This window comes from Larimichthys crocea, chromosome XVII, assembly GCF_000972845.2.
Source record: "Larimichthys crocea isolate SSNF chromosome XVII, L_crocea_2.0, whole genome shotgun sequence".
Lineage (NCBI taxonomy): Eukaryota > Metazoa > Chordata > Actinopteri > Sciaenidae > Larimichthys > Larimichthys crocea.
In genome coordinates, this window is record NC_040027.1 from 17,972,893 (window position 1) to 17,999,738 (window position 26,846).

The 26,846-nt window shown below is 40.7% G+C and overlaps 3 protein-coding genes across 10 annotated transcripts in view; 2 read left to right on the top strand and 1 right to left on the bottom strand.

Annotated features, from left to right (window-relative positions):
• Nucleotides 1–343: 343 nt before the first annotated feature.
• On the top strand, nucleotides 344–6,459 carry mutyh (mutY DNA glycosylase). Of its 3 annotated transcripts, none has more exons than XM_027290274.1 (16): nucleotides 344–459; nucleotides 547–644; nucleotides 1,495–1,625; nucleotides 2,066–2,105; nucleotides 2,201–2,274; nucleotides 2,369–2,410; nucleotides 2,569–2,640; nucleotides 2,775–2,888; nucleotides 3,010–3,107; nucleotides 3,780–3,924; nucleotides 4,056–4,143; nucleotides 4,222–4,404; nucleotides 4,566–4,711; nucleotides 4,826–4,975; nucleotides 5,234–5,284; nucleotides 5,387–6,459. In XM_027290274.1, exons 2-16 carry the CDS (start codon nucleotides 590–592, stop codon nucleotides 5,522–5,524), a joined length of 1,527 nt encoding a protein of 508 aa, XP_027146075.1. In that variant the 5' UTR covers nucleotides 344–459; nucleotides 547–589; the 3' UTR covers nucleotides 5,525–6,459. The 3 variants fall into 3 exon arrangements, with proteins under 3 accessions (XP_027146075.1, XP_019125815.2, XP_027146073.1); XM_019270270.2 differs by lacking the exon at nucleotides 344–459 and having other exon boundaries at nucleotides 477–644; nucleotides 5,387–5,551; nucleotides 5,638–6,459; XM_027290272.1 differs by lacking the exon at nucleotides 344–459 and having other exon boundaries at nucleotides 477–644.
• A 732-nt stretch (nucleotides 6,460–7,191) lies between these two features.
• elovl8b (ELOVL fatty acid elongase 8b) lies at nucleotides 7,192–12,051 on the top strand. Of its 4 annotated transcripts, XM_027290275.1 has the most exons (9): nucleotides 7,302–7,521; nucleotides 7,610–7,667; nucleotides 8,022–8,071; nucleotides 8,160–8,347; nucleotides 8,512–8,592; nucleotides 8,744–8,800; nucleotides 8,881–8,995; nucleotides 11,234–11,361; nucleotides 11,447–12,051. In XM_027290275.1, the coding sequence occupies exons 4-9, from the start codon at nucleotides 8,258–8,260 to the stop codon at nucleotides 11,609–11,611; spliced, it is 636 nt and encodes a 211-aa protein (XP_027146076.1). In that variant the 5' UTR covers nucleotides 7,302–7,521; nucleotides 7,610–7,667; nucleotides 8,022–8,071; nucleotides 8,160–8,257; the 3' UTR covers nucleotides 11,612–12,051. The 4 variants fall into 4 exon arrangements, with proteins under 4 accessions (XP_019125817.1, XP_027146076.1, XP_010728503.1 ...); XM_019270272.2 differs by lacking the exons at nucleotides 7,302–7,521; nucleotides 8,022–8,071 and adding an exon at nucleotides 7,192–7,295; XM_010730201.3 differs by lacking the exon at nucleotides 8,022–8,071.
• Nucleotides 12,052–12,067: 16 nt separating this feature from the next.
• The window catches only part of glis1b (GLIS family zinc finger 1b), a 69,811-nt gene continuing 55,032 nt past the window's right edge, over nucleotides 12,068–26,846 (bottom strand). For all 3 annotated transcript variants that reach the window (XM_019270269.2, XM_019270268.2, XM_019270267.2), the window contains 4 exons: nucleotides 23,743–23,917; nucleotides 15,214–15,365; nucleotides 14,187–14,342; nucleotides 12,068–14,112 (listed from right to left, as the gene is read on the bottom strand). In XM_019270269.2, the coding sequence (XP_019125814.2) occupies nucleotides 13,976–14,112; nucleotides 14,187–14,342; nucleotides 15,214–15,365; nucleotides 23,743–23,917 (620 nt within the window). In that variant the 3' untranslated portion in view covers nucleotides 12,068–13,975. The remainder of the gene's footprint in view (nucleotides 14,113–14,186; nucleotides 14,343–15,213; nucleotides 15,366–23,742; nucleotides 23,918–26,846) is intronic.

Consider the following 26,846-nt stretch of genomic DNA (forward strand, 5'->3'; position numbering starts at 1 on the left):
TACATTAAAGAGTAACATCCTGATTTTACATTAATATCATAGAAAATAACAGTCACTGGGCCATTTTCCTGTTCAGTACCTTTGCTTTAATACATTTAGGTACATTTTCCTGATTATACTTTCATACTTACAAACTTAAGTAACATTGTCACTGCATTACTTTTACTTGTAACTGAGTATTTTCACAGTGAGGTATTCAACTTTTACTGAAGTAAAGTATATGAATACTTCCACTTGCTCTGATGAAATACAGACCTCCTCTGATATAGAACAATAATCAGTATTAATCAATACCAAATGATGGTTGCACAACCACCAAAGCTGACCTTACGTAATGTTGATTTTGACCCTCCCACCGGACATGACGTTTCACATACGTCCCCTGTTTCCTCGCCGCTGATTGGACGAGCAGCGGCTGGAAGTGCTGAACGTGGCGGGAGCCCAAAATGAATCAGAGACGTAAATAAAACTGTTCGTGTTGTGCACAGAGGAGAGAGAGAGAGAGAGAGAGATAAGTCAGTACATGTGGTGTTTGTTTGTAAGCAGGTTTCGTTCAACGCTGCAGAAAAACAAGAAAACCGGACTGGAGATGGTAGAAACCGCAAAAGCAAAGCGGAAGAGGTCAAAGACAGCTGTGAAAGAAGGTAGATCCCATGTCTGAATGTATCCACATTAATATGTTTGTGTGTCTGCAAACATCCCCGAGCCTACAGGAGAAATAAAATCAATGCAATCAATGCAGCAGCTACTCAATAAGTCTTAACAAAGTCATGTTTATGTTGTTGTTGTCCTCACTAAACTCTTTATAAGGCTTGATTTACATATTGCACAGTTCACTGCTACTTGGTTTTTAATATACTGTCACTGGTTCTATTTAAGTGTTATTTATCTCAAAACTAAATTATTCATATCTCACTGTTAACTCACTGTTACTTGTTTTTTATATTTTTTTTACTGTTACTGGCTCTATTTAACTGTTATTTATACATGTGTGTATATATTGTTTAAAATAGCATATTGTATAGGGTATATTGTTAAAGTTTTGTTTCTTACTATTGTTTTTCTTGCTATCACTTACCGTTTGGGAGCTGCGGTAACAAAAACAATTTCCCTACGGGGATTAATAAAGTGCTTCTGATTCTGATTGAAACTGTCAGAAAAGTTTTCATTCAACTAAAATGTGAATTTTACAGCACAGAAATGATGTAAATCTGCATCTAGAGAGCCTGTGGGCTCATGTGTTTAATTTCACACTTTCACAGAGAATTAACTAATAAAATAAATAAAAACAACTTATTTCAAATGGTGCATCCCCTTAAAATGTAGTTATAAACTAGGAAATGACCTCCTTGTGTCTTGTTACATCACTGATGTTACCTGTCCTGTTCATGTTCTCCCCCTCATGTCTTTGATCCACCCAAGAGTATTTGTCGAACTTCAGTGAATTTCTGTTCAGTTTGGATGTCAATGATGTTTTGTTTTTTGACCTTCCAGAAGAAACCACGAATGCCTCCTCGCCGTCCACATATCACACCTTCCATGACACTGCTGATGTTGCGCTGCTGCGATCTCAGCTCCTCAGCTGGTACGACAAGGAGCAGAGGGAGCTGCCATGGAGGACTCTGGTAAGGAGACACATTTCTTTCATTGGTTTTGACCAGAAAACAAATTTTAATTGCATGCATGAGACCTGTTAAGGATGCTTTTATCACTATGAATTAAACACCTAATGTGGTGTTTTGATTTGCATTTTAATCACTTTATTTGCTGCTGTGTAGGTAGTTGATTATAATACGTCTTTCTTAATGATAATATCTGTAATTACACTCATGTGATGTCTTGTTAAAGCCTTTCCTGTCATGCTGTGTCCTTTTTTAAACAGTATATTCATCTGGTTATCAGCACAAATTACTTGAATGACTTATAAAATTTATCTTGTATCATTCAAATTTTGATTCTTAAATACCCTGATGCTGCTAAATATTGATCAGTATTCGTCATGTCAACTTCTATTGGTCAGTCTTTGATCGCACACATTAAATAACTCCTTGTATTTCTTTCAAAGGCTGTCACAGAATCAGACCTCAACATCAGGACATATGCAGGTAATATATATGCAGGTTCTCTTGTCAAAATGATATACAATAGCTTTAACTCCTGCTGACAGCATTTATAACACAGTTCTTTTTCCTTTTTTCAGTGTGGGTTTCAGAAATCATGCTGCAACAGACCCAGGTTGCCACAGTAATCAGCTACTACAACAAATGGATAAAGGCAGGTGTCCTTTGGTGTTCATTACACATTGTTTGTTGTGATATATATTAAATATATTGCATGTAATATAAACTCTTTTTTTACTGTGTTACAGCGGTGGCCCACAGTGCAGGATCTTGCAGCTGCTACACTCGAGGTGACAACTAAAAAAAAAATAAAAAATAGAAAAAGCAGTCACTAAAGATGATGGTGATTTTTTTTTTTTTAAGGTGGATTTTAAATTAAATGCTTTAATTTTATTGATGTGCAGGAAGTGAACCAGATGTGGGCGGGCCTTGGTTACTATTCTCGCAGGAAGTGAACCAGATGTGGGCGGGCCTTGGTTACTATTCTCGAGGAAAAAGGCTGCATGAAGGAGCTCAGAAGGTCTGCAAATCTGCTCTGACTGTATCAAACATCTCTGTGTGGCATCTAACTTTAGCTTCTTATAATTTTGTGTGGTAATTACTTTATATGGCTTTATGTTGTTATATGAGGAGAGTCCATTGTATCTGCTTTAGGTGGTGTCAGAGCTTAACGGACAGATGCCTCGTACAGTTGACAGCCTGCTGAAACAGCTGCCCGGGGTGGGACGCTACACTGCTGCAGCTATAGGCTCTATTGCACTGGGCCAGGTTGGTCATCACATGCACATCTGCACCACAGCTGTATATGTTTCTGTTAGCCAGGGCAAACTTTAAGGCTGCATTGTATCATAGATGACCGATGATGATGAAGATCATCTCTGTTGCCTAGGTTACTGGAGCCGTGGACGGTAATCTGATTCGTGTGTTGTGTCGCCTGAGAGCCATTGGAGCTGACAGCACAAGTCCTGCAGTAACAGAGGCACTTTGGTGAGATTAAACTTCACACTGATATCCTCAAGGAACCGGATTTCAGCTCCATCTGTAATATGTGAAGTTACTGTAATGTTGTTGTTGTTGTTGTTTTTTTTGCTTTGAGCAGCTTTTGTACAGAGAGTTTGATATATCGGTTGTGTGCTGCCAACATCAGTCTCTGCCTGACCTTCGAACATAATTTGGACTCGCTGCATACAGTTTTCATTGGCTTCCATAAACAAACTGCTGTCTGTCAAATTGTAGAGCAGCTTTGGTTTAGTCCGCACAGAATGATTTGTGTTTTTGTCTGAGATGAGTCCAGACAGAAGTTGTTATTTAATATATTTTGAGGTGAGATTTTATTTGTTTGGAGATATTTAGATCTCAAGGAAACCAGGTTTTAAAAATTGAGGAATTTTCCTTAAAAATATAAAACAGGTTTTAAAAATTGAGGAATTTTCCTTAAAAATATAAAACCGAAAAATGGACTTGAATAAATCATAAAGGCAGTTTAGTCAAAACAGACTCTTGAAAAATTGCTGGGTTTTTTTTTCTCTGAATGCTGCCCACTTTTACTTTTGTTCTTGAGTTTTAAAAAAAAATAGCATTTTACAAAATCAAAGCACAAAATAAAACATTTAAATGATTAAATACATTGTTAAGATCCATTCATTTTCTATGTTTCAGGAGTCTAGCCAATATACTGGTGGACCCTGAGAGACCTGGGGACTTCAACCAAGCCATGATGGAGCTGGGAGCACGAGTCTGCACCCCTAAAGCACCACTGTGCAGCCAATGTCCCGTACAGTCTCACTGCCACTCATACCGCAAGGTAAAAAGCATCCTACATGCTAAACCACAGTAGTAAGTAATGCTGATGGTCTGTTATAAATGCAGATAAAGCCATTATCAATGCCTTGGATCACTGTACATGATGATGACTTATTGTGTGTGGATGTGCAGGTTCATGTCAAACAGGAAAAAAACTCCAGGAAGCTTTTGGGGAAGTTGGACAGGAAGCCATTGAGCCTGCCTGATATAGAAGACTGTAGTAAGTCTCCTAAAGTCCTCCTCTGAAACCTTCATGTAGTCGTGATGTTATATCAAACAACTTTCTCCTCTCCATCAGTGAACAGCGGGACGTGCCCACTGTGTCCGTCGGAGCCTTGGGACGATGAGTTGGGGGTTCAGAACTTCCCCAGAAAGCCCGCGAAGAAGCCTCCTCGAGTGGAGCGAACCCTGACCTGTGTGGTGATCAGACCTGGAGAGGAGGAAGAGGATGAGTACCTGCTCACACAGAGACCAAACAAAGGTCAGTGTCTGCAGCGGATCTTCCTGTATCTGTAAAAAAAATGTAAAAAATGACTTGTCTGTAGCCTGATAATCAGACTGAATAGTGTTTTTTTACATCCGAAAAATGGGTCTATAAGCAGGCTGGTAAACTCTCTTGCCTCTGTGTGTGTGTATTGACAGGTTTGCTGGCAGGCTTGTGGGAGTTTCCGAGTCTCCTGCAGGAGGAGAAGACTTCTGACGTGAAACAGAAGCAGGCGCTGTGTTCTGAGATCAGCAGGATATCAGGAACCCGTCTGACAGACAGCCTCCTTCAGTATGTGGGAGAGGTAAGATTAATGTTTTCTGCCTATCTAACTATCACACACACTTTTACATGCACGTAAACTCTTTCTGTTACCGTGTAACCGCCTTCTGATGCTTCATTGATTGGCTGTTTGCAGGTGGTTCACATCTTCTCCCACATCCACCAGACGTATGTGGTTCACAGTGTGCGGTTGAAGGACAGTGACACACAAACACAGAGTGAAAATGCACAGTGGCTCAACAGATCTGCTCTGCAGGAAGCTGCAGTGTCCACAGGAGTGAAAAAGGTTGTTATAATGTTTACGCTGTGTGTGCGTGAAACCCTGCTTGATTATCGCTCACAGAAAGCATGCTTTTACAACAACACTCTGGTTTATAGAAACAGTTTTCCTGATGCTGCGCTGCTGTTTGGAGCTTCCTTTTTAATGGGATTTATTAAAGTTTCAGAGAACATGAAGGACAGTTGTGGTTGGCCATTGAGTTGTTTCATGTGTAGTCTGTGTAAACAGGCATGAATGGGATCAACATGTTGACTCTCCCTGCAGATTGTGAAGCTGTGTGACTCTGTGGTCAGTCAAAAACAACAAACCTCAAAGGTAAGCTCTTCTGTGTATTTATACAATATTTTATAATCCTGTACCTTTTATTCTATAATCTTGTATCAATAACAGACATTTGTCTCTGCTTGTCTCACTTAGGATGCAAAAAGACAAAAGCACGTCGGCACAAAGACGGGGAAGAAACCACAGAGCTCTAAAAAACCCAGACTGAGTGCAGCTGACAGCAGACAGCTCTCCCTCAGCTCCTTCTTCAAGACGGTTAAACAGGAATCTTGATGGGAGTGTGTGTGAAAGTCCCAAATGGTGTGTTACTCTTATGTCTTCACATTAAGGGGATTAGAAACAATCCATCCACCCATCCGTTATCTGTAACCACTTATCCTCATCAGGATCCCGGTGAAGGCTGCAGCCAATCCCAGCAAACTTCGGGCGAGAGGATTAGGACCAAAATATCATCAAATGATTTTACTGAAGTCAGTTTTTAAAGATGTTTTAAAATTAAAACTGTACATTGTTCCTATGATATTCCTGTAAATAGATCAGCAGTTTAATTAGATTTTTCATGACCTCATTGTAGGTAAAGTTTTTATCATAAATGACTGGGAAGCTGTGAAGTTACATCAAGTCACGTCAAGATCACGTACATGTTTGACATCCTATCTCGCAGAATTAAAAGTAATTTCATGTAAAACATTTTACACGTTTCAGAAGCAATGTATCAAATAATGGTTTAGAATAAAAATGCATTTTTTTGTTGTAGAGAATGTTACTTTGGATAATAACTCCCAAACACAAGACAAACACCAGGTTTAATGCCAACTAATGGCATGTTGTCCATCTTCTAATTAAGATCTTTATTTTTTTATCATGATGAAAGTGGGAAAAAAGTAATTTATTTTATTATTAAAAGAAACTTTAATAGGTTATAACAAGAAAAAGATTAAAGAAACTGAATTTTACACAAGCTTACATTTTATGTAATGTTTAGGATGAGACATGACGGGTGGAAGAAGTGTAAATACTTGTTGTGTTGCTGTAGAAAATAATAATTTTGTCCTCTTGGTGCTGCAGTTTGTCCTAACTGTGGGAACTTGGAGGGCTGCATGATCCCAGCTCTGGATTAAAGTCTACTATCAGTGGTTATTCTACACCGAGAATCATTTTCAGCACAGAACTAAAAATAGGTTTAACAGTGCACAGAAAAAAAAACATAGAAATAACAGTGTGCTGTTATATTTCAAAATGTAAGTGAACTAAGCATGAGATAAATACAATCAAAACAACAAAGAACAAGCAGATTTCAGGTAAACGAAGAAAGAAATATTTAAGACCTGACGGGAAGGGTTAGTGAGTTCAACCCATGAGCATGTCTCCCAAAAGTAAACATAATATTATTGTTACTAAAAGCTGTTTTAAGTAGAAAGGATAATTGAGAGGATCCAGTGAAAATATACAGTTATAACGACATTTATAAGATGAAATTGAATTGCAACACCAGACATCAGACAGGGCAAAGAAAGGCATCAGGATGAAGCGGATGTGAAATTTCTGATCTCTGAGGTTGTAACTGTAAAAAAAAAAAAAGACACTATAAGAGCTGAACTTTTTCTGCAGCAATGAAAGAAACCATTGAATTCTCTGTGAGTTAATCTGCATTGAAGTAGGTAGATACCAACTGTGGACAAATGACTGAAGTGAGGTCAGTGGGCTTGAATTGAATCCACTGTATACAATAATAATTAAATTTTACCATATTGCCTCTTTCTTCTTTTTATTTATTTTTTTTTTACATGAACCTCTTTTGTGATATTATGTTTTGTATGTATGCAGAAATGAATAAAAAATGATAAATAATTCAAATAATAGTCTGTTTAATTAAAAACATGGTCTGTATTGTCAGGAAGCAGCGCCCCCTGCTGTGTTGAACGTGTAAACACAAACATCCCGCCAGAAAGAGGAGAAAAAAAAAAAAAAAAGCTTCTTACTTCAAACCCAAAGCGAAGAAAAGCAGGAAGTGATCTTAATCTCACTATTTTGTGTCAGAGCTGTAAGTCATATCCGCATTGTACATGTGTGTTATTTCGCCTGCAGTCAGGTCTCCTGCAGCGGTGCGGCTGGGCGCTGCTCTGTCTTCATTCATTTAGCTCGACAAGACGGGGACTTGGATTTGGCTTCAGGGCGTGCTCCAAGTTCAACTTAGCTCATAATAATTTACCAGATAGTGTCCAAAGGTTCTTCAAGCGTAAGCGTTACTTGTTGAAACGGTTTGCAATGTGCGCATCAGCAGCGTTTTGTCTTTAAATGCCGAAAGCTGAATGTTTTTCTTCTTTTTAAGTCCTTATCTTTTCTTATTGTTTTCAGATGGCTTCTATGTGGCAAAGTGTCCTTTCTGCGCACCAGAGGATAGTGGAGAATGGAGGTATGATGCAGATTGTTATTTTCCTTTCACATAAAGTTCATTTGGCTTTAGTCATCTTTTCATCTGTTTTTGCACTTGTAAGAGAGATTTCCAGAAAATAAGCCTGTATCTGTGGTCAGCGTGTGGGAGTTGGGAGTTGCAGATGTTCTCCCCGGATTGTTTCACAATGACTGCTTTGTGACTGTCACATGATTTGTCACCATGCTTGATTTTAATGAAATTATCTTGTCACAGTGATGGACGTATAGAAACAGGGTGGAAAACTAAATTCACAAGAATTTAAAAGTGCTTTTTCTGAATGAGCATTTGGTTTATATTTACAAATCTGCACACAAACTGGCTTTTCCTTTGCAGACTACAACAAAAACTGTCTTCATTCAGTGCTGTATTTTGAGGAAATCAAGGTAGAAATCCAGTCAGAGTTGTGTCTTGTAGTATATTTATACATTTGTAAATAATAAGCCCCTGACACAAAGCTCTTTCATGTTCCAGACAAAAGGACAGACCCGTGGCTGCTGGTCTACTCCCCTGTCCCTGTGTCGATCATCTTCCTGGTTTACCTTTGTGTGGTCTGGGCCGGCCCTCGTCTGATGAAAGACAGAAAACCTGTTGACCTCAAAGTTGTTCTGATTGTTTACAATTTTGCCATGGTTGGCCTGTCGGCCTACATGTTTTATGAGGTGTGTCTGAGCTGCTTTTTAACAGAGAAACCAAATAAGTCATGAGCACAACAACTTAATATTCCCAGGTTACGTTGCTGCTGCTTCCTCTTTCTGTGCCATGATTTAAATGGTGATGTTGGGTGACGTATCATTCATCAAGTAATTGTATGAATGTTTCACAGTTCCTGGTCACATCCTGGCTCTCAGACTACAGCTACCGCTGCCAGCCTGTAGATTACAGCACCAGTCCGCTGGCAATGAGGGTACGCAAGTGACTCAATTGATAAATTTAGTCACTTTGATGTGTTTGGTCTGTCATAATTCACAGCAGTATAATCCTGCCGATTTGAAAGATAAAACATGCAGTTATTAAATGAATAATATCAACAACTCTCTGCTGTTTCCTTCCTCCAGATGGCCAAAGTCTGCTGGTGGTTTTTCTTCTCCAAGGTCATAGAGCTCAGTGACACGGTGAGAAGTGTTTGTTTAAACTTATGCACTCAAATTCACTGTAAGAACACGTGATGCTGACTCCTCCTCTTTATGTGCAGTTCTTCTTCATCCTGAGGAAGAAGAACAATCAGTTGACTTTCCTTCATGTGTACCACCACGGCACCATGATCTTCAACTGGTGGGCGGGAGTCAAGTATGTGGCCGGCGGACAGTGTAAGTCAACTATTTCAGTAATTAACTATGAGCGCTCTAATGACACTGATATATAAACCAGATCTTCTGGATGGACGATAAGTCTGGTGATATTCTAGATTTTACCTAGTGTCAACAAATCCCATGAAAAGACCAAAACCAACAATGACAACTAACAAGTATCATCTGCTATATCTTATTATCCAAAAACTATGAATAAATTACATCTCCAGTAGGAATGAATGAACTTTAGATTATGCGCTACAGAAAGTAGAAAATTAAAACAGACAGACTTAGAGGTTGTTGGTTTTGGTCATTTCATAACATAACGCCTTTTATTTTGGATAAATCTCTTTAGAAGCAAAGTACAATAAGAAATATAAATAGAAAACCAGAATATACTTTCCCTATCTCACTCAAACACCCAACCCCAAAGCCCTCCCTCAACCTCTGAAATTTAGTTAACAGTTAAAAGTTAACAGGCAAACAAAATGTGGAGAGAATAAATAAATGAAAAATGAGAGGAAATAGGAAAATGGGCAACCCACAAAGTAAAATTTAAATAGGGAAAAAACTGGTGCAAAAACAAGAGACATCACATTTCAAGCTTATCAAATAAGATCGCAAAGGTATCTAAAGTTTTAACCTCTTTTCACGTCATTCCTACTCGTGTAACTAAATATCTCCTCTAATTATCTCGCGGCTCATCAGGTCCAGTGAATAAAGGTGGTCAATCTATTGAGCAAAAAAAAAGATCTGAATACACCGTCAATATTTTCTATACAAGCCTCTAAACATATCATCCAATAACGAGGGGATATTTTTTTATATACATGAGAGGATTGAGAGGGGTTGTAGACCGAAATGTCTCCAATTTCAGGATTGGTTTTAACCTTGTGTGACCAGTAGCTAGGGGAAGAGACGAGGAGAATACCTGAGAGGCAGGTAGATTTACAAGATGCTTTCTTTATCCTAACCCATGAGGTATCCCAGTCACAAAGCTCTAGGACAAATGAAGAAGAAGAATGTGGCTGACCAGAAATAAATCTGAAAGTTAGGGACCGCTGAGCCACCAGAATAATTGCAAAGATATATGTATGTATGTATGTATGTATGTATGTATGTATGTATGTATGTGTATATGTGTATATGTGTGTGTGTGTGTATATATGTATATATATATAGATATAATATATATATATTATAATATATATTTATATATATATCTAATACTTATATATATATATGAATAAATAAATAAATTGATCAACTAACCTAAAATGATAAAATAATCAAATAAAATTCTGGATACTTTGAAATAGAGAAATAAAGAAAGAGTTGACAGAGAAATGTAGAAATGCACCTGTACGAGAAAGCAGATGGGAACACCTGATACTAGACCATCTGATAAGGTCCTGTTTAGTTTCAGCTGGGAGGGAGGAGGAATTTAGCTTGAACATGTCAAACATTTGCTCAGAGATTTTAACTGAATATTTAAAATGATCAGGGATTACCTTAAAGAAGATTCAGAGTTATCTCTGCATCGATTAATTACCTTTTGAATTGGATTGGAAATAGAGAGAATAACATCATCCACATACGGCTTTATTAGTTTTATTGAGATGTGAGGAACAGGAAATAAAGATACCTCTTGAATTAGATGTTAAACTTCCCCAGTTAAGGGGAGCATCTCTAGAGTTCAAGAGTGCAGGTACCTAACCTTTGTTAAGTAGGCGGGCGTGGGGTGTTTGTAGTAACTACCGGTTTTTCAACAAAAAACATGACGACCGTCATTCCAAAGACATGAGGCGGTCGGGTTGAATAAATGAGGTGAGCTTGTTGTGCAATGGTCAGTTGACATTGAATCCAAAAGCACACGTGCAGATCAAGATATGACAGAGAGACGAACAGCTCCACTGGGAAAAACTGACTGATGTCACTAAAGCCCCGATCAAAAAACATTTCACGTTAAGAGTAAAGTCATTTCTCTGGCATTCCTTAAACTCGATTCTTCAAAATCTTGATTATCTTAGTGGTCAAATGCTGTCGGATCCATTGCATAGATGTTTCTTGAATAACAATGGTACTGTTTAATGTGAATAAAAAAAACTCTGTAATACTAACAAAAAGTACTAAATGTCTTTCTGTAGTGTTTCTGCTGCCTCACACTTTATTTTATTTAAATGTGTACCAGTTCTGATACTTGATTCACTGAATATTAATACTTCAGTTGTCCTTTGTTTGTGCCACATCCTGCAGCCTTCTTCATTGGCCTGCTCAACACCTTCGTTCACGTTGTGATGTATCTATACTACGGCCTGGCTGCCATTGGCCCTCACATGCAGAAGTACCTGTGGTGGAAGAGACACCTTACGTCACTGCAGCTGGTGAGTGCTGCTCTGTGTGAAACAAACTTTGAATGCGTGTCTGTGAAGAACGCTGGTTTGAACTTTTTCCTTCCTGCCTCTCCAGGTGCAGTTTCTGATGTTCCTCGTGTACACGGGCCGCAACCTGCTCACAGAGTGCGACTTCCCCAAATCCATGAACTTGTTAGTGTTTTGTTACTGTATCACCCTCGTCATCCTCTTCGGTAACTTCTATTATCAGAGCTATGTCAACAAGAAGAAGCAGAAGTAAAGATACACAAGGTTCTTGTGCCTGCAGTACTCACCAGCGTCCACTAGAGGGAACAATAAGCTCACAATATGGAAGTTTTTCTCAGCGCTGGTCACGATCTGCCTGAGTCCACAGTCAAACCTGAATATTTTACACATATATACGTACAACTAATGTGAAAAATTTGAGTACTTTCTGCATTTATTTTGTATTTTATATAGAGCAAAAAGAAAAAGCACTGTGTCGTCATTCAGTTATTTATTTCTTAAATTGAGAAATGACAAACATTCAAATGATTGCTGTAAACAAACTGTACATTTTATACATATAATAATAATAATAATTATAAAGTAGGTTGGTTTCTCTGCATTATTGCAGAATTAATGAGTTTAAACCCTCCTCCAGAGATAAATCCAAGAGCAAAAAAAAACAACAAAAACAAAACACTTAACAACAAAATACAGAAATGCAAACACATTTTTTTTTCCACTGTTAAAACAAACACGGCAAAATTATATATTCTTTTCTACATTTCAGTCTAAAATAGATTGAAAGATGTAGATTAAAGAGAAAAAAACATAAAGAGGAGGGAGAGGGCTTTCCATTGAAGGATTTGTACTGTTTGAAGACCAAGCTACAGTTCGAACGACGACACAGCAAGTAATGTAACTAACATTGCCTCTGCTGCGGGTTTGCAAACTGTTGCTACAGTTGGTGCTGCGTGGTTAACATGCATAGAGGATGATCGGTTTTCCAAAGCCAACACACTCCTGCTTTCATATGTAACGTCACAACAGCAGCATATCTGGAAACTAGAAATGTTTGCTGAATGTCTGTGGGAAGGTCATTTAATGTTATCTGACACACAAATCACGACCTGAGCGGCTGGAATAACAAGTTAGTGTTGTGAGGCTCCGTCTGATCCACTTTGTTTGTTTCCCCATTTACAAAGCCACGGCTGTGTACAAACACTAGATGTTTTCTCCGGCGCGCACACGGAGCAAAACGATCGCAGACTTTTAGGAGATATTTGTTCAATCTGAAAAGATTTGATTAGGATCACATTACATTTTGAACCACTCACCCACCTGACTGCAAACCTGCTCCTATAAAGCTTGATCTGATTGGACTGTAAGTGTCATAGCGCCAGTCAGAGTCTTTGTACATGATGAGTTCTTGGCCAATAAATGTCATTCTGAAATAAAGCGTATGGATCTTTTAACGACTGAAGGCCATGTGTTTTAGAAAATGAGTAAAATCTTCAGCTTTCAGCAACTTTAATAATAAGAAAAGGAGACTTCTTTGTATTTTTTTCCTTCATGCAAAATGAGTAAAAAGAGCAACATAAAAAAAGAGCAGAATTTCATAGTGTTGTTTGATCTCTTGAGTATTGAAAGCCCGTCTAACTCAGTGGTTCCCAACTTTGGGTTTGTGACCCCCACACAGAGTTACAAGACAATTAAAGGGGTCTTTCAGGGATACAGCATTGCACTTTCGTCAAGGTGGAGAGATTAAAAACAGAATGGTCACAAAGCCCCAAAAATACTGGCGCCTATAATTCCCACAATGCAACTAATTGGCTATCCTTACACCCTGCATGCACAGATATTTTAAACTCCACTCCAAGTTTGTGTCCCTTTTAAAATATATATAAGAGCTCACCAAACAATGCATGCTGGTTAAATTTGTGTCTGACATGCTCTGATATCCAGCGACTGCAAGACCCAGGGTATGATGGGATAGTTTTGACCAGACCACATTTTAGAGCAAATCCTGATTTTATGTGTAATATCAGTGAAATATTTAACACTGTGAACCTTAAGGTTTAGTCTTTTAAAAAAACATCTTGTGTGGTTGATAAAACTGATAATAATAGTACAATCAAGTTTATTTACATAGCCAAGAGGTCTGCAAACTGCAGGTAGCCCACAGATGGATCTAACAGGATGTGAATAGTTCTGCGACTTCCTGTATGTTCTTTGAAGGCTGCTGGAAACTGTCCGACATGACTACAACTATTCGTCACCTCTTCGTCACCTCTGCTGCTGCTGCTGCTGCTACCACCTCAAAGACCGGTGGTGAGACATCCTCGTTTAAAGGGGGGGGGGGGTCTCAAACCAAAAAGTGTGGGAACCACTGTTCTTGACCATTCAGATAGTGTGTCAGGTAAATAATCTTGCCGGTTTAACATCCATCTGGCAGAAAAGTTGGTCAGAATAAGCTCTTATCATTATTGTGATTTTCTATGTGACCCATATCTTATAAGGGGAAAAAAAGTACAGAAGAAGAAGTAAAGAAGACGTGATCCAAGTGTGATAAGATGGGTGTGGAAAGAGTTGGACTGTAGAGTAAGTGTGGTGAAGCGTGCCATGCTCCAGTGTTGCTCTATGTCTCTGTGTAGACGGAGGGCATGTGGCTCAGGCTGCGGTCGAAACTGCCCACCTGGTAGAAAATGCTCTCCTCTGGGCTGGAAGAGAACTGGCACCCTGTGCCATCTTGCAGCTCCTGGTTCAAGCTGAAGCCTAGAGCAGATGACATAAAGTTCAAGTTTGATGCAATCAATCGTCTATGATTCTTCGAGGTAAACTGTCCTCACCTGCTGTGCCAGTGTTGCTAGTCGACATGTGGAAGCCATTGTGCTGATGGGAAGTGTAGGCGTGAGAATCTCCTGGGACGTGGACGCCACCGACGGTCTGCTCCATCCTGTAGGAGTCTCCGAAATGGAAGCAGCTCTGAAAGCTGCCTTGGTATTCTAGGAAATGAGGGGAGGATGTAGAAGAGTGGGGAGGAGAAAGAGGGGAGAAAAATAGAAGCCAGACTTGATCAACTGCCACCAGTGTCTATGGGTGATTGTTTCCAAGGTCAGTGAGCGTCCGCTCCATCCGGCTGAAACTTGATGTGGATCTCAAATTATGACAATGCTATATTTGTGCTTGTTCTAACTGTGCCAGCCCCCATAGTATGTAACATTTGTCCCCATCGTCTCAGTTTGTACTCAGATTCGACCACAGGAGTCACGATAATGGGAAAGCAGCCTTTCCTGGAGCGCTTTTACGCAACTCCCTGACCACAGCGTGGTTAGAGAGACGTCCATGTGTAGATCTTTACAGGGAAAACAGTGTTTAAGGCATTAGGAAAAAGGCTCTGGAGTGACAGCTGAGCCTGCCATGTCAGGGCACTGAGAGACAGCTGAATACATGAGCCAGCATTTTGTTGGCTAATTCAGTGCAGGGAAAAGGCTTCCGGCATGTGGTTTTCCCCACTCTGTCTCTACGACTCTAATCTCTCTCCGTCCTAAAAATGTTCTGACAAAGCCACAGGGCAGTATCGCTCCTCTAAGAGACAACTTCCTCTCTTTGAGGCCTTTCATGTGGGTCTGCTGCTACAGCAAGCATTTGCAAAAGGACACAAGGGTGTTCTTATGTATGCGTGCTGATGACACTGAATTCCCTCTTAGGAAGTTATATAAAAGCAATACTCAGGCTACATGTCACCGAATCACCTGCAACGGGGAAAAATTTCAGGATATTAAATTGAAACGCCAATTTTCAAATTCAAGTCAAAACAGATTTCCTGAAACAAGTTAAGTTAAATTCAGCCAGATGTCTTTGGTTCAGTCTTACCGTCGTTGGCAGACTGATGGTGGTGATAGTGAGAGTAGGGTTTGTGGTGAGGGTGGACATGCTGTTTCTCCAGAGGAGGAGGAGGCGGAGGAGGAGGAGGAGGAGGCGTCCCCGTTCCCTTCATCCCTGGGGACATCAGGGGACCCGACACCCTGGATGAGACACAGAAATATATATTTAAATCTCTCGATTTAGTTTCTAGACAGTCTCGATAATTTCTCAATAAAATGCTTCATGCATTGTGACATCCCAATCAAAGCCGGAGCTACATGCGGGCCTGCTAACCACATGATCCAACAAACCCAGCGGAGCAGTTAGTGATCCTAAACTCACAGAAGAAGAAACATTCCAGGCGTGTGGAAACTTGGGCTCCCCGCACGTAATCGTCCTCCTACCACATATTATGATCTTAAGTCAACAAACAGCGAGTGTGCATTCAAGTGAAACCAAGCCCCCCCTTCCCCTCCCCTCCACCCACACACACACATTCACAAACACACAAACACACACATTTGCTGCCCACCATTACTGTAACCTCAGGCCTTGTGGCCTAGAGAGAAGAAAGCACAATAGTGTTTACATTCATGACTTTTGAGAAAAAGAAATATTAGGTTGACATGTTTGTGAGTCTGTGGACTCTAGCAGGCTGGAGAACAACTGAGGTTTCCACATGGGCTTATTTTTGTGGATATTGATCATTTAAATAAAAGTCTGATACAACTTAATCTCAAACTAGTTAAATGAAGCGTACTGTTTTCCCTAGTCTCAGCAGCTAAGAGTTCCACTCTGCACTGGGAAAACCACAAACTGGAGAAGAAAAAACATGAAATATTACCACCAGCAATATATATTGTACTAGCGGATGGTAATTCCCCTATTTAGCGTCACAGTGAAACTAATTCATCCTCTTGCAGAATAAAATCAATGCTCTGCAGCTTCAGTGAGTTTGTACAGACGCTGTCAGCAGAATCTGAGACAGTTTACAGAGTTCTGTAAAACGTCATCTCATCGAACATGAAAAGTATGCTGTTGTCAGGGCAATTATTATTACCATTCAATTTTGTCTTTATTGGGAAGGGGAAAGGGTGCACATCGAGGGATTTCAAAATATTTGGAGAATTACATCATGCATTTTACGAGGAATTCCACCTTATAGTCATCAAAGTTGGAGAGACATTAGAAAAAATGTTACAGCCTCATGTTACAGGAATGTGGTGGCATGTTTAAACACTCTAAAAGTCACAACCAAGTAAAGGTCTGAATCACGAGAAAGGAAGAGTTTGTTTTTTTCAGCAGTTTTTAATCTTATTCAATTTATAAGAGAGTTAAAAGTTAAAGTCTGTGCAAAGGCAATTCTGAGATTTCATTCAAAATACATTAAATATGTTGGAAAAAAGTTGCTGAAAACATGTGAAAAGACTTTATATTATTGAAATGTGGAGTTAGGGTAAAACCTAAAACTAGTTTTCAGTCCAGGATTTTGTGGGCGGTCCCTAAAGGGTGGCTCGATGACACACTGAGGCCACCCTGAGCATACCCTGCACCCCTAGCAGAGAGATAGAGATTAATTCAACTTGCTCAGAGTGTTTCAAAGTTAGTCATGTCATTTTCTGAACCCCTCTGACACGTTTCAGTCGCTTGATACATAATTTCATAAACTTGTCATTATTTTTAATCATTCAAATTTGGCTGGGTCGTTACTAACACTTTTTTATTTGTTCTTACAAACTCAGAACACATATTTATTCTTACTCTACACAGATCTTAAATGAGAGAATTGCTCCCATTTTTCATGTCTGTACTATGTTGTGAAGCTAGGGGAGTTTAGCTTAGCTTAGCACAGACTGGAAACAGCTTGTCTCAAGGTTAAAATGGAAACAAACAAACAAACAAACAAAGAGATGGCCTGTAGGTTAAAGGGGAGGGTGATGTGAGTTGGCTGCAATCTGCAACTTCGCTGCTAGATGCCAATCAATCCTACACACCGGTCCTTTAATCTATTTCTGAAAATACAAACTGGTTGCACATATTAATGCAATATAATTAATGTTTTTTTTTGTGAGCTGTACAAATACTGTTTGCTAGATCATGTTAGAGCCAGGCTAGCTGTTTCCAGTCTCTGTGCTTAGTGGGAGATATTTAATGTACTTCTCATTCCACCTTCATAATATCACTTTAATAAATTTACCCAGGAGCAGTAATACGTCTGGTATTTATTGAGATACTTAAATGTTAAAGTTAACAAGAAACTCAAAATCACTACCGATTTTACAACTTAATGTTGTACACTTGACATTAACTTAATGGAACAGGAATCTGGTCCAAATCCAGGCTGATAGTCAACAGACCTGCCTTTAAAACAGATCTGCCCCCTCCCAAATATTCAACAGCTACTTAGTACCCTCTCATGACTGCATATCAGGAATGCCAACACATAAACTGCTGCTGTGTTACTATGTGCCGCTGCACTGTGGAAGCATATGGTTTGCACTAAGCGCTATATGAATGTGATGACAGAGTGTTGCTGGAGGCAGCCGAGCCCTCAGATGACTGCTCACTGCTGGCCTGGATGGAGCCTACTATATGACCCACTGCATGGGGGGACGTCCCACCAGGTTGGTAGCTGGCGGTGGCTTTGTGCCGGGCATTTGACGGTGAGTGGCTGATGAAGGGAGATGGTAAACAATGTCAAATGAAAGTGTAAAAAGTTCCAGCCCATGCTGGATTCACTTAACATTTTACTTAGCTGTAGGACTTAGCTTTAGGATCCCGGAGTTTCTGCCTTTATCAATAAAGATGATCATAAAACTGTATAAAAAACTGAACTTTGGCATACTCTTTTTATTGCCTCTTAAGAGAGGTCATGTTTTTGCTCTTCTTTCTGTCTGCCTGTCTCATAAACGTATGAATGGATCCCATGAAATTTGGTGGAGAGACATAACATGTGATTATATTTCGGTGGTCATCTAAATCTTGGATTTCCATTATACTAACGACCAGTGGTGGAAAGTAACTAAGTGCATGCAACAGTACTCAAGTGCTGTACCATTTCACAGGGAAATACTGCACATTTTACTCCATTAAACTATTAAACAGCTTATAAAACATGATGTATTCTTAAAGATTAAACAACCCAACATTACTGAAGCTGTAAAAATGATATCCACTTCAACCAACTACATTATTAATAGTAGTCCAGTAATGTAATGTAACACAGAGAGGAGCTATTTTGCTGCTAATACTTGAGTTTTCTACTCGAGTTCAAGCATCAGTGCTGGACTTTTACTCGTAATGGGATATTTTTATAGTGTGGTACTGCTGGCATGTCAAAGATCTAAATACCTCCTACACCACTACTAATAACTTGGAAACAAAAGTGGGACTTTCCAAGACTTACATTCTTCGGGATTGGCAAATTTGATACAAATTGAAATTTAGATGATTGGATTGATTCCTTTGGGAGTAACAGCTGGTTTGAGGATTGAAGGTTTTTTTGAGTGCCTTCAACTCATCAACATGTTCATCGGGGTATCAAATGTAAGTGCTTAGCCATATTTGGACTGCACTTGACCTCCATGTCAACCTCTGCAAAATTGAGGAAGCTTGTGTGGCACTTTATGTTACTCCAGCACCGGAGAAACTAGCTGTTTAGCGAGTGTGGCTAATCCATGGGTTGGCACAAGCCCAGTGCATGGCCATGTGTTCCTGCAGAGAGCAGCATTCCCCCAGGAGCTGCTGTCAGCACAAACTCAGGAAACAGTTATACTGTTCATATTTTTACAAGCTGCCTCTATATGCAGCTAAAGTGAATCATAAGCTAATCACTGCCAGCTGCCCCCGGCCCTGCTCTCACTAGTCTTAAGCTTTCTATCTACTCAGGCTTAAGGTATGAGGGGAATCTTTCATATGCTTTATTAATCTCTGCCCCGATATTCATCTTCACTGACCATCCTGCTTTTTTTTTTCCAGCCAGCCCACCCACTCCTGTCCCTCTGCAATGAGAAAGTGATTTGAAAGTTGACCTGTTGATTCCTGAGAGGAGAGTTGGATGGGACTTTAAAGGTGAGGCAGATCAGATTGATGGACGAAATTTAAAGTATTAAGAAGGCTGTGAGGTTAGGGAGAGTGCGGACAGATATGTAAAATACCCTTGTGTCTACTATAACTGAGTGATGCGACCTCTGCTGTGGGAAGATGGTGTTAATAGGAACATTTCTGAAGTGATGAGCTAGAGGTTTTATGAGACCTCGCTCTTTGCTCACTGAGAAAAACAGCCCAGTGACTTCGACTTTAGCGGCTCGGTGAATGTTTCTGTGAGTAATACGAGAAAGCTGATGTCATTGTGGGAATGAGATTTGTGTCAGCACTGACGTTCATGACTAAACTCTGATGAACCAAACGATGAAAACGACTTCCAACCTGGACTGGACGCTGACGCCACATGGAGTCGAGACAAAATGACTCGTGCGCATTACTACAAGTCGATGCACTCTTGTTGTGTTATAGAGGAGCCGTACCCTTGGAGTCTTGGCTCTTTGTACTGAGGTGTGATGGGACGGAAAGAAGATTCATGAGCAGTCCTGATCTGCTCCTCGTTCGTCTTCCTTCACCTGCAGCTAACTGTCCCACTAGGGACCTGGGATCAGAACCTGTCCTCCGCAGACTCTACGTTCTCCACAAACACTCTCTGCCTCCCCTCTCATCTCCCCCCTTTGTAGCTGACCATTAAGCCCCTCTGATGGATGACAGGGGCTTCTTTGGCGTAGAATTGTGGGAACGCTTCTGGTTCTGGTTAGAAAGCTAAAGCTGTGCTTGAGAGACAGACTACAGCATCCTGACTAAAGCTAAGCTAAAGCTAAGCCAGCCCTGCAGGCCTCGGTATTTTGGTATTTTTTGGGGGCCCTGAAAGCTCTTTGTTAGTTTCACAAAGATAACTGCCCTAAACACAACGGATCTGTCCTTAATCACCATCCCTCATGGAGAAATACCGACAATAAATCTGTCTGAATCTGTTCCGTGAGTTAACCGTTTGTGTAGACGGGTTAATTGGAGGCCGCGTGTTTATAAAAGAGCACCACAAAATGAGTGACTGACCGCACGCTGCCATGAGCGACTGCCTCAAAAATGTTTTTGTTTGGGCTGTGAGACTGACACTTATTTTCTGGATCATTGTAGAATGATAATGGATTGGAAGACATACAGTGTAGAGTTACGAGCCGTGAACGTCTCCCTTCAGAGAGAGGGGAACTCTTAATGTAGCTCTGTGCCGTCTCTGCCGCCACTCTAATTCAATTAGCCCGTGTCAATCACTGCTGAGGTATCAAACCACCTCGGACTAATATTTGCAGAGGGGCTCTAATATCAATACGCAGGTAAAGGCAGTAGACTCTCCCCTCTGCAATTATATAACCGCATATGGCTGAAAGCAGTGAATGACAACATTTACCACCCATCTCTCTGTGAGCACAGGCCGCCATGGTGGAACAGCCATCTCTATGAGAGAGGCCCTACACACACACACACACACACACACACACACACACACACACACACACACACACGCGCACTCGTGCCATGCCGATAGCCAAATGTATTTTAACTGGCATATTTTAATATTAGCTTCAGAAAAATGACACTGGTATTTACAAAGTAAAAGGAGTCTAAATGGCCCATTTGAGCCAGAGTAAACACATTTAGCTATGAGGTCAGAGGCTGCCACACTAGAGGCAGGTTAGTTTGATAATTTTGTCAAAATGTTTAATGTCCTGCTAAACCATTTGGGAAAAACAAGTGCGGCGCTGATATTGACTTTGGCAGCAGCCTGTATACTCAAGGCTTTAAACATGTAAATCAAATGCTCCATCTTCAGGCAAATGTGAGTAGACGTTTCATGCCCGGCTTGTTGCACTGTAGGTCCCTGCCACAACTCGCTTTTTGACTCCTCGCCCCACCCACCCTCCATACTGTGTGATGAACAGATAGGGCACTACAGTATGTGTGTGTGTTCAGCCGTGAGTCCTTTTAGGTCAAACATCTTGAGTTGATGAAAAATCTGGAAATTGCTGCAATTTTAATGCAGCATTGTCATCGGGTCACAAGTGTGTTGGGAGTTTAAGGTGGGGAAGATATGCATGAGCACGGGAGATTACTTAAATGTCATGATGGACACTTAAGTTACATATGTAAGCGCTGGTAACCACACACACACACACACACACACACACACACACACACACAATGTTCAGATGTTCCTCATCAAGCACCCAAAGAACAAGCCCACATCTCACATTCAATATGTCACCGTGCCTGTGTAACCGCTGTTACAGCATCCCCTACTCAGGTCCTTTTCACTTTCCATTCCTCTCCTCGTGCTGGTAATTGTGCATGCTGCTGAGAGAGAGGCACTGAAACCGCAAGGTAATTTCAACAGCGTTCTCCTCTCGCTTTCAAGGCTTGAAACAACACATCACCTTCCAGATGCTTCCAGGCCGACCTGACGTCTCTGAATAACGCTTGGACGTTTACATCAAGACGGTTTCTCTCCGCGCACTGTTTGTGCTGGAAGTCTGCTATGCCTCACACCCCAATCACACGCAATCATGTGTGTTTCCTGGATTACTATATGTAAACTCCTCTCACTCACACACACTCCCACACACAGAGACATACATGAGTACAAATGCATGCACGGCCCTCAGAGTAAGAAAGCCATCAAACCTCATTCTGTCATTGGCCTATACTGTGTATACTCCCATAAACGTGTATATACACACACAGACACCCAAAGAGCAGACCACAGAGTTAAAAGAAAGCATGTTTACGTAACACGATCACTTTTGTTACACAGGGTTTATGATGCTTGATTCCATCCACTCTTTCTCAATGTTATTAAACTGTAAAAGACTGTTTTCCTTCTCTACCTCCCTGGTTTTCCGCACATTGTTTAGTACAGTGCACACTGTGCCTCCTGACGACACTCGGCCTCTGCAACTCTGCTCCGCTGGCTCTCAGGGGAAATCATCGGCACTAATAAGAAACATGCTGTGCCTCACGCACGCACACACACACACACGAAGAACAACATAAATACATGAAAAGAGTTCTGCCGAAGTGTCCTTAAGCAAGACAGATGCACGACAACGAGCTGCAGGTTTTACAAGCACTTTTTTTGGTATCTAACATAAGAGGCAGCTTTCTGAAAATGAGTTTGAGAACAGTAATTAACGTATTCTCGTCATAGTCAATTTATTCCCGAAATTTAAAAGAAATTTAAAACATGACTGAACTTAAACCAAGTTTCTTCTTTTCCAAAGATGTAGCAATACTGGCACCCTTACTAAATAAGGCTAAACTGTCTTCAGTTTTATTGCGTTTTCTATAAAAGTATCCCCAGTTGTGCTTATTTTCACAATTATCTGGCAGATGCTTCATCTTATAATATTGTACAATTTTTTTTTTTTTTTTTTTAAATTGGTGCAAGATGGTATAATCTAACGCAGTTCATTGTTTGTATTTGTCGTGTGATCTCTCAACAAAATAAGTGTCACATTCAGTGTTTGATGGTCTGTGAAGCATGAACACCAGTAGATTTGTACAATATGATTTGTTTGCTAATGTTTTCTATTTTCAGAGAGAACTGAGGATAAAACAGCTCACAACCTAAACACAAAACGATGATCTTATCACACTGTTCTGACAGTTTACACTCATTAAAGAGTGAATCATGTCCGGCCAAGCGGTTTGGTCATCGCGCTGACGTTGTCATATCCAATAGAGATGAGGGACCTTATGAACACGGATTGCGGTGCCAGAAATAGAGCTGGTGATGTGTCACGTCGACCCTGTGGTGACCAGCACGGCCCCTCTTCCCATGAGGGACGTTTAGAGGGGTTGAGGAGTTTGAGTTTGTTTCCAGTGAAACAGCTAAATAGGTTTGTCAGCAGGACAGAGAGGCTTAACCTAACATGATCTAAGTGGGTTCGCCGGGCGGTTCAGCCTTGATTCAGGATGATAAATAGGTTAAAAACAATAGAAACACAGTGGGTCAAAAACAGTGTGAGGATCATAATCAGTGTGAAGATTAATAGAGGAAGAAAGTTGAACTGACTTGTGTGTTTGTGTCGTTCTGCTGAAAATGGTTCATGTATTGTCACTTGTAATGATGGAGTAACCCTTTTTCTCAGCGATGTTGCTCTTGTCAAGCTTTATCCAGTGTGTTATTGGCAACCAGCTAGAAAAGTTTGACCTTGCCAGACTGCAATATCACGTGACTAACTTACCTCACATGCTGAAAATGACTGCAGAGGACAGTCAGAAGTTTTGGTAATGTGAATGTGACAAAGCCTTACATGACTGTTCCGCTCATTAATCAAAAAATGTACACTTTTACCAGATTTATTGTTTATATTTCCCACCCTTCTGGCACATTTATGATTTTTCCTCCCTTAACAGTGACCCTGAGTGTTCGAGTAAGTATGACACATCCCCACAGCTGAATACATCCATGTCACACATCCACGGAGGACTCACCCTTCTCTTGTGCCGTCCATAGCAGCCAGCGGGGACAGGTGGTGAGGGCTGCCGAGGTCCCGATCCAGTCGGTGTTGTCGGGAAGGTAGGTCCGTGGTGGAGGTGGGGTTGGGTGTAGGAGAGAGGAGCTCAACTGAGGCGCTGTGATGGGGGGTGCTGGAGCCAGTGTACAGGCCTTAAAGACAAACAAAGTTAATTCAGTAAATGTGCCAAATAAACTCGAGGACCCCGCGCCCCATATTTCCTTTGAGCAAATTAAAAGCCATTTCATGGTAACGGGTTTGTGTTTTGACAACCTTCATCCAATCAGAGAGCTTTATAAAATAAAATGTTCTGTGTTTACACTGTTTGTAATTTAGGGTACATTGTTTGTGCTGCCATGGGGATTGGCCTTGTTTGTCCTTTCGGCCGTTTGTTCTTATTACACAATAATAAACTAAAATGTTACATATGTTTGAACAGTGACTTTAAACAGTAGGACATTTAAGAGGGAGAACGAGGTTACTGGATAGCCTCTGTTTTGGGTGTGTGTGCCTGCTGGTCCTCATGGTTATGTGAGTTCATGCAGACGTATATGTGATGTTTTTGTGCACATGCATGTCTGCACGTATCAGTGTCATGTTGTCATTTTTCCTTAAAACATCTTAAACGCAGCTGGAAATGGGTAAAAACAAAGAGTAGTATCATTTCCTGACTCCATTCCAAAATGTCCAATACGTCTTCCACTATTCAATCATCGAATATTTCTAAATCATATTTGATAAACATTTTGTTGACACAATGGTTTGTGGGAGGGGGTGGTTATTTTATCCTGAAGCCAGCTGCGTGTTGCCAATTGTTTCTACTCTTTCAAGCTGTGGGCTCCAATTAAACACCGATCCATTTTTCCTATTCAGATTGCACTGCACACTAGGGCTGCAAATGTTAATCGATTGTTTTGTTAGTGAAAATACCTTGTTTTGTCCAAGCAATAGCCCGAAACCCAAGGGTATTCATTTTGCAGTCATGTAAAACTGAGAAAAAAGTATTTTTCATTTGAGAAACTGGAATCAGCCAGCGTTCAACTCCATTTACTGGAGTACAGTTTCCTTGAAAATCCCTGTTAATTTGTCACCACGCTGTGCTTATGCCTGCCAATCTTTGGAGCTGCATTTCAAATCAAATCAAACAAATCAGTCCACAAAAATTAGCTGTAATATGTGCTTTTTTTTGCAAAGTTTCCACTGGTTTGAAGTAAAAACACTCCAGAGAGGGATGACAAATGATTAAATCTAAATGTCCACTCAAGAAGTAAGACACCAAGTCCTGATAAGGAAGGTTTCACTCGGATCTCCACTTGTTCTCCCCACACAATAAATCTGTTCTCTCCATCTTCTGCTTCATTTATCGGCTGATTTCTTTCCCAGCATCCACGAGGAGAGCTGTGCGCTGACTGTCTGGGGCAGTTAACCAGTGACGGGAGGAGAAGACAGGAGGAGATGAAAGGAAAGAGAAGAGATCGGTGCTCCTGGTTTTGCCGTTTCCAGGCCCAGCTGTTCTCAAGTGGAAGCATGCCGAGGCCTGATCTGACAGCACTCTGAAATGGTTACAAGCTTGATTCATTATCCCCAAATCATCAATCACAGACCTTAAATGTTTTCCCCTTTAGCCCCAACATCTGCTACCAGACCGGCAAAACAGTCGACAAATAATGGCTGTGATTGCCTCAATTTCATCGCTAGTTCCATGTGAAAGGAGTGAGAGGGGGGATCTGGTGGCACTCTTTAAGGGTTAGTAGAGGATTATGTTCTGAAGATGTTGCGGATTGGCTCTGAAATGCTTCTGGTCAAATTCAGGAAGAAAGCTCTCTGTGAAAGGGAGATGGAGAGGCATATCAGCTATTCGGCATAACAGCAGGAGCATGTAAACCTCGGCACTAAAACGATGATGAGTTCTTCCTCTGGTTAATCAGAGAACACTCTAATTATGCTCTATAAAACAGAGAGGGGCTTCTCGTAAGTCTCGCTGCAGCCATGTGAATAAGAGCAGACTTATAACCGGCGAACAGGAAAACAAGTTTAGCTCTGACTGGAAGCATGACTCATTTTCTGCTCCACAAGTGTTAATGATGGGATGGCTGCCCACTTTGCTCCACCTCTTCCATGCATCCTATTGGGCCTGGAACAAAGTGAAAGTCATGTAAATAAGGATCCTGCATGCCAACCAGCAACATCTTTGCTGGCCTCAAATAACACTGCATCCCTGAATGCTTTGGCATCGGCTCACGAGCGAGCTCCTCCGGGCTTTAAAACATTTAAAACAAGAGAGCAAGCAATGTCCACTCAGAAGCAGAGGGAGGCAAAGGGGGGGAGAAAGCCAAGACTTAGAGGCCTGGTTCGGCATTCAAAGACAAGTTGAGCGTTCACAGTCGTCAACGGTGCGCTGGAGTTCCAGCAACAATAACAGAGAGCAACGGGGAGCCTGGATGGGGTACAGGCAGAAAACAAGGACAGATGTGTCCATAAACTGAGGAAGCTGCGGGGCATCTCCCTTGCATTTAAGATTGTTATAATATTTCATTTATCTCTCTCTTGTTCCTGATCCAAAGTAGTGTTGACATTTGGTGATGGTCAGATTCATCAATTAGAAAAGTGGAAGTTTAAAGGGCCACATGTGATGAATAAAAGTTTCTGTTTGTAGCTGTTAGTAATGTAATGGTTTTTGCAGTCTTTGCATGACAAGATGACAAGTTCATATGATATGGCTATGAATTTTAAACCAAACAAGCAAAAGCACAAGACTGCAAAACTTCCTTCTAAACTTAAATAACCTAGAAGAGTCCAACAGCTAAAATGTTGATATAAAAATGTGTACAAGCAATTAAGATAAATTATAGTGGTGTAATTTGTTTATCTTTGACCAAAGGCCGTAAGTTTGATTTTTACTGCCTGAAAGCACAAAATTACCATAATACATCTGCAGGAATGTCGACATGGCTGTTGATTACCACCAATGACTCGATGATTGCTTTGCCAGGTGTTGAGATTTCTGGCAGTCAGACCTCACTTGCTGGCCTGTTCTTCTGTTTTGGAGCAAATACTCCCTGGCCATTGATATTTTGAGAC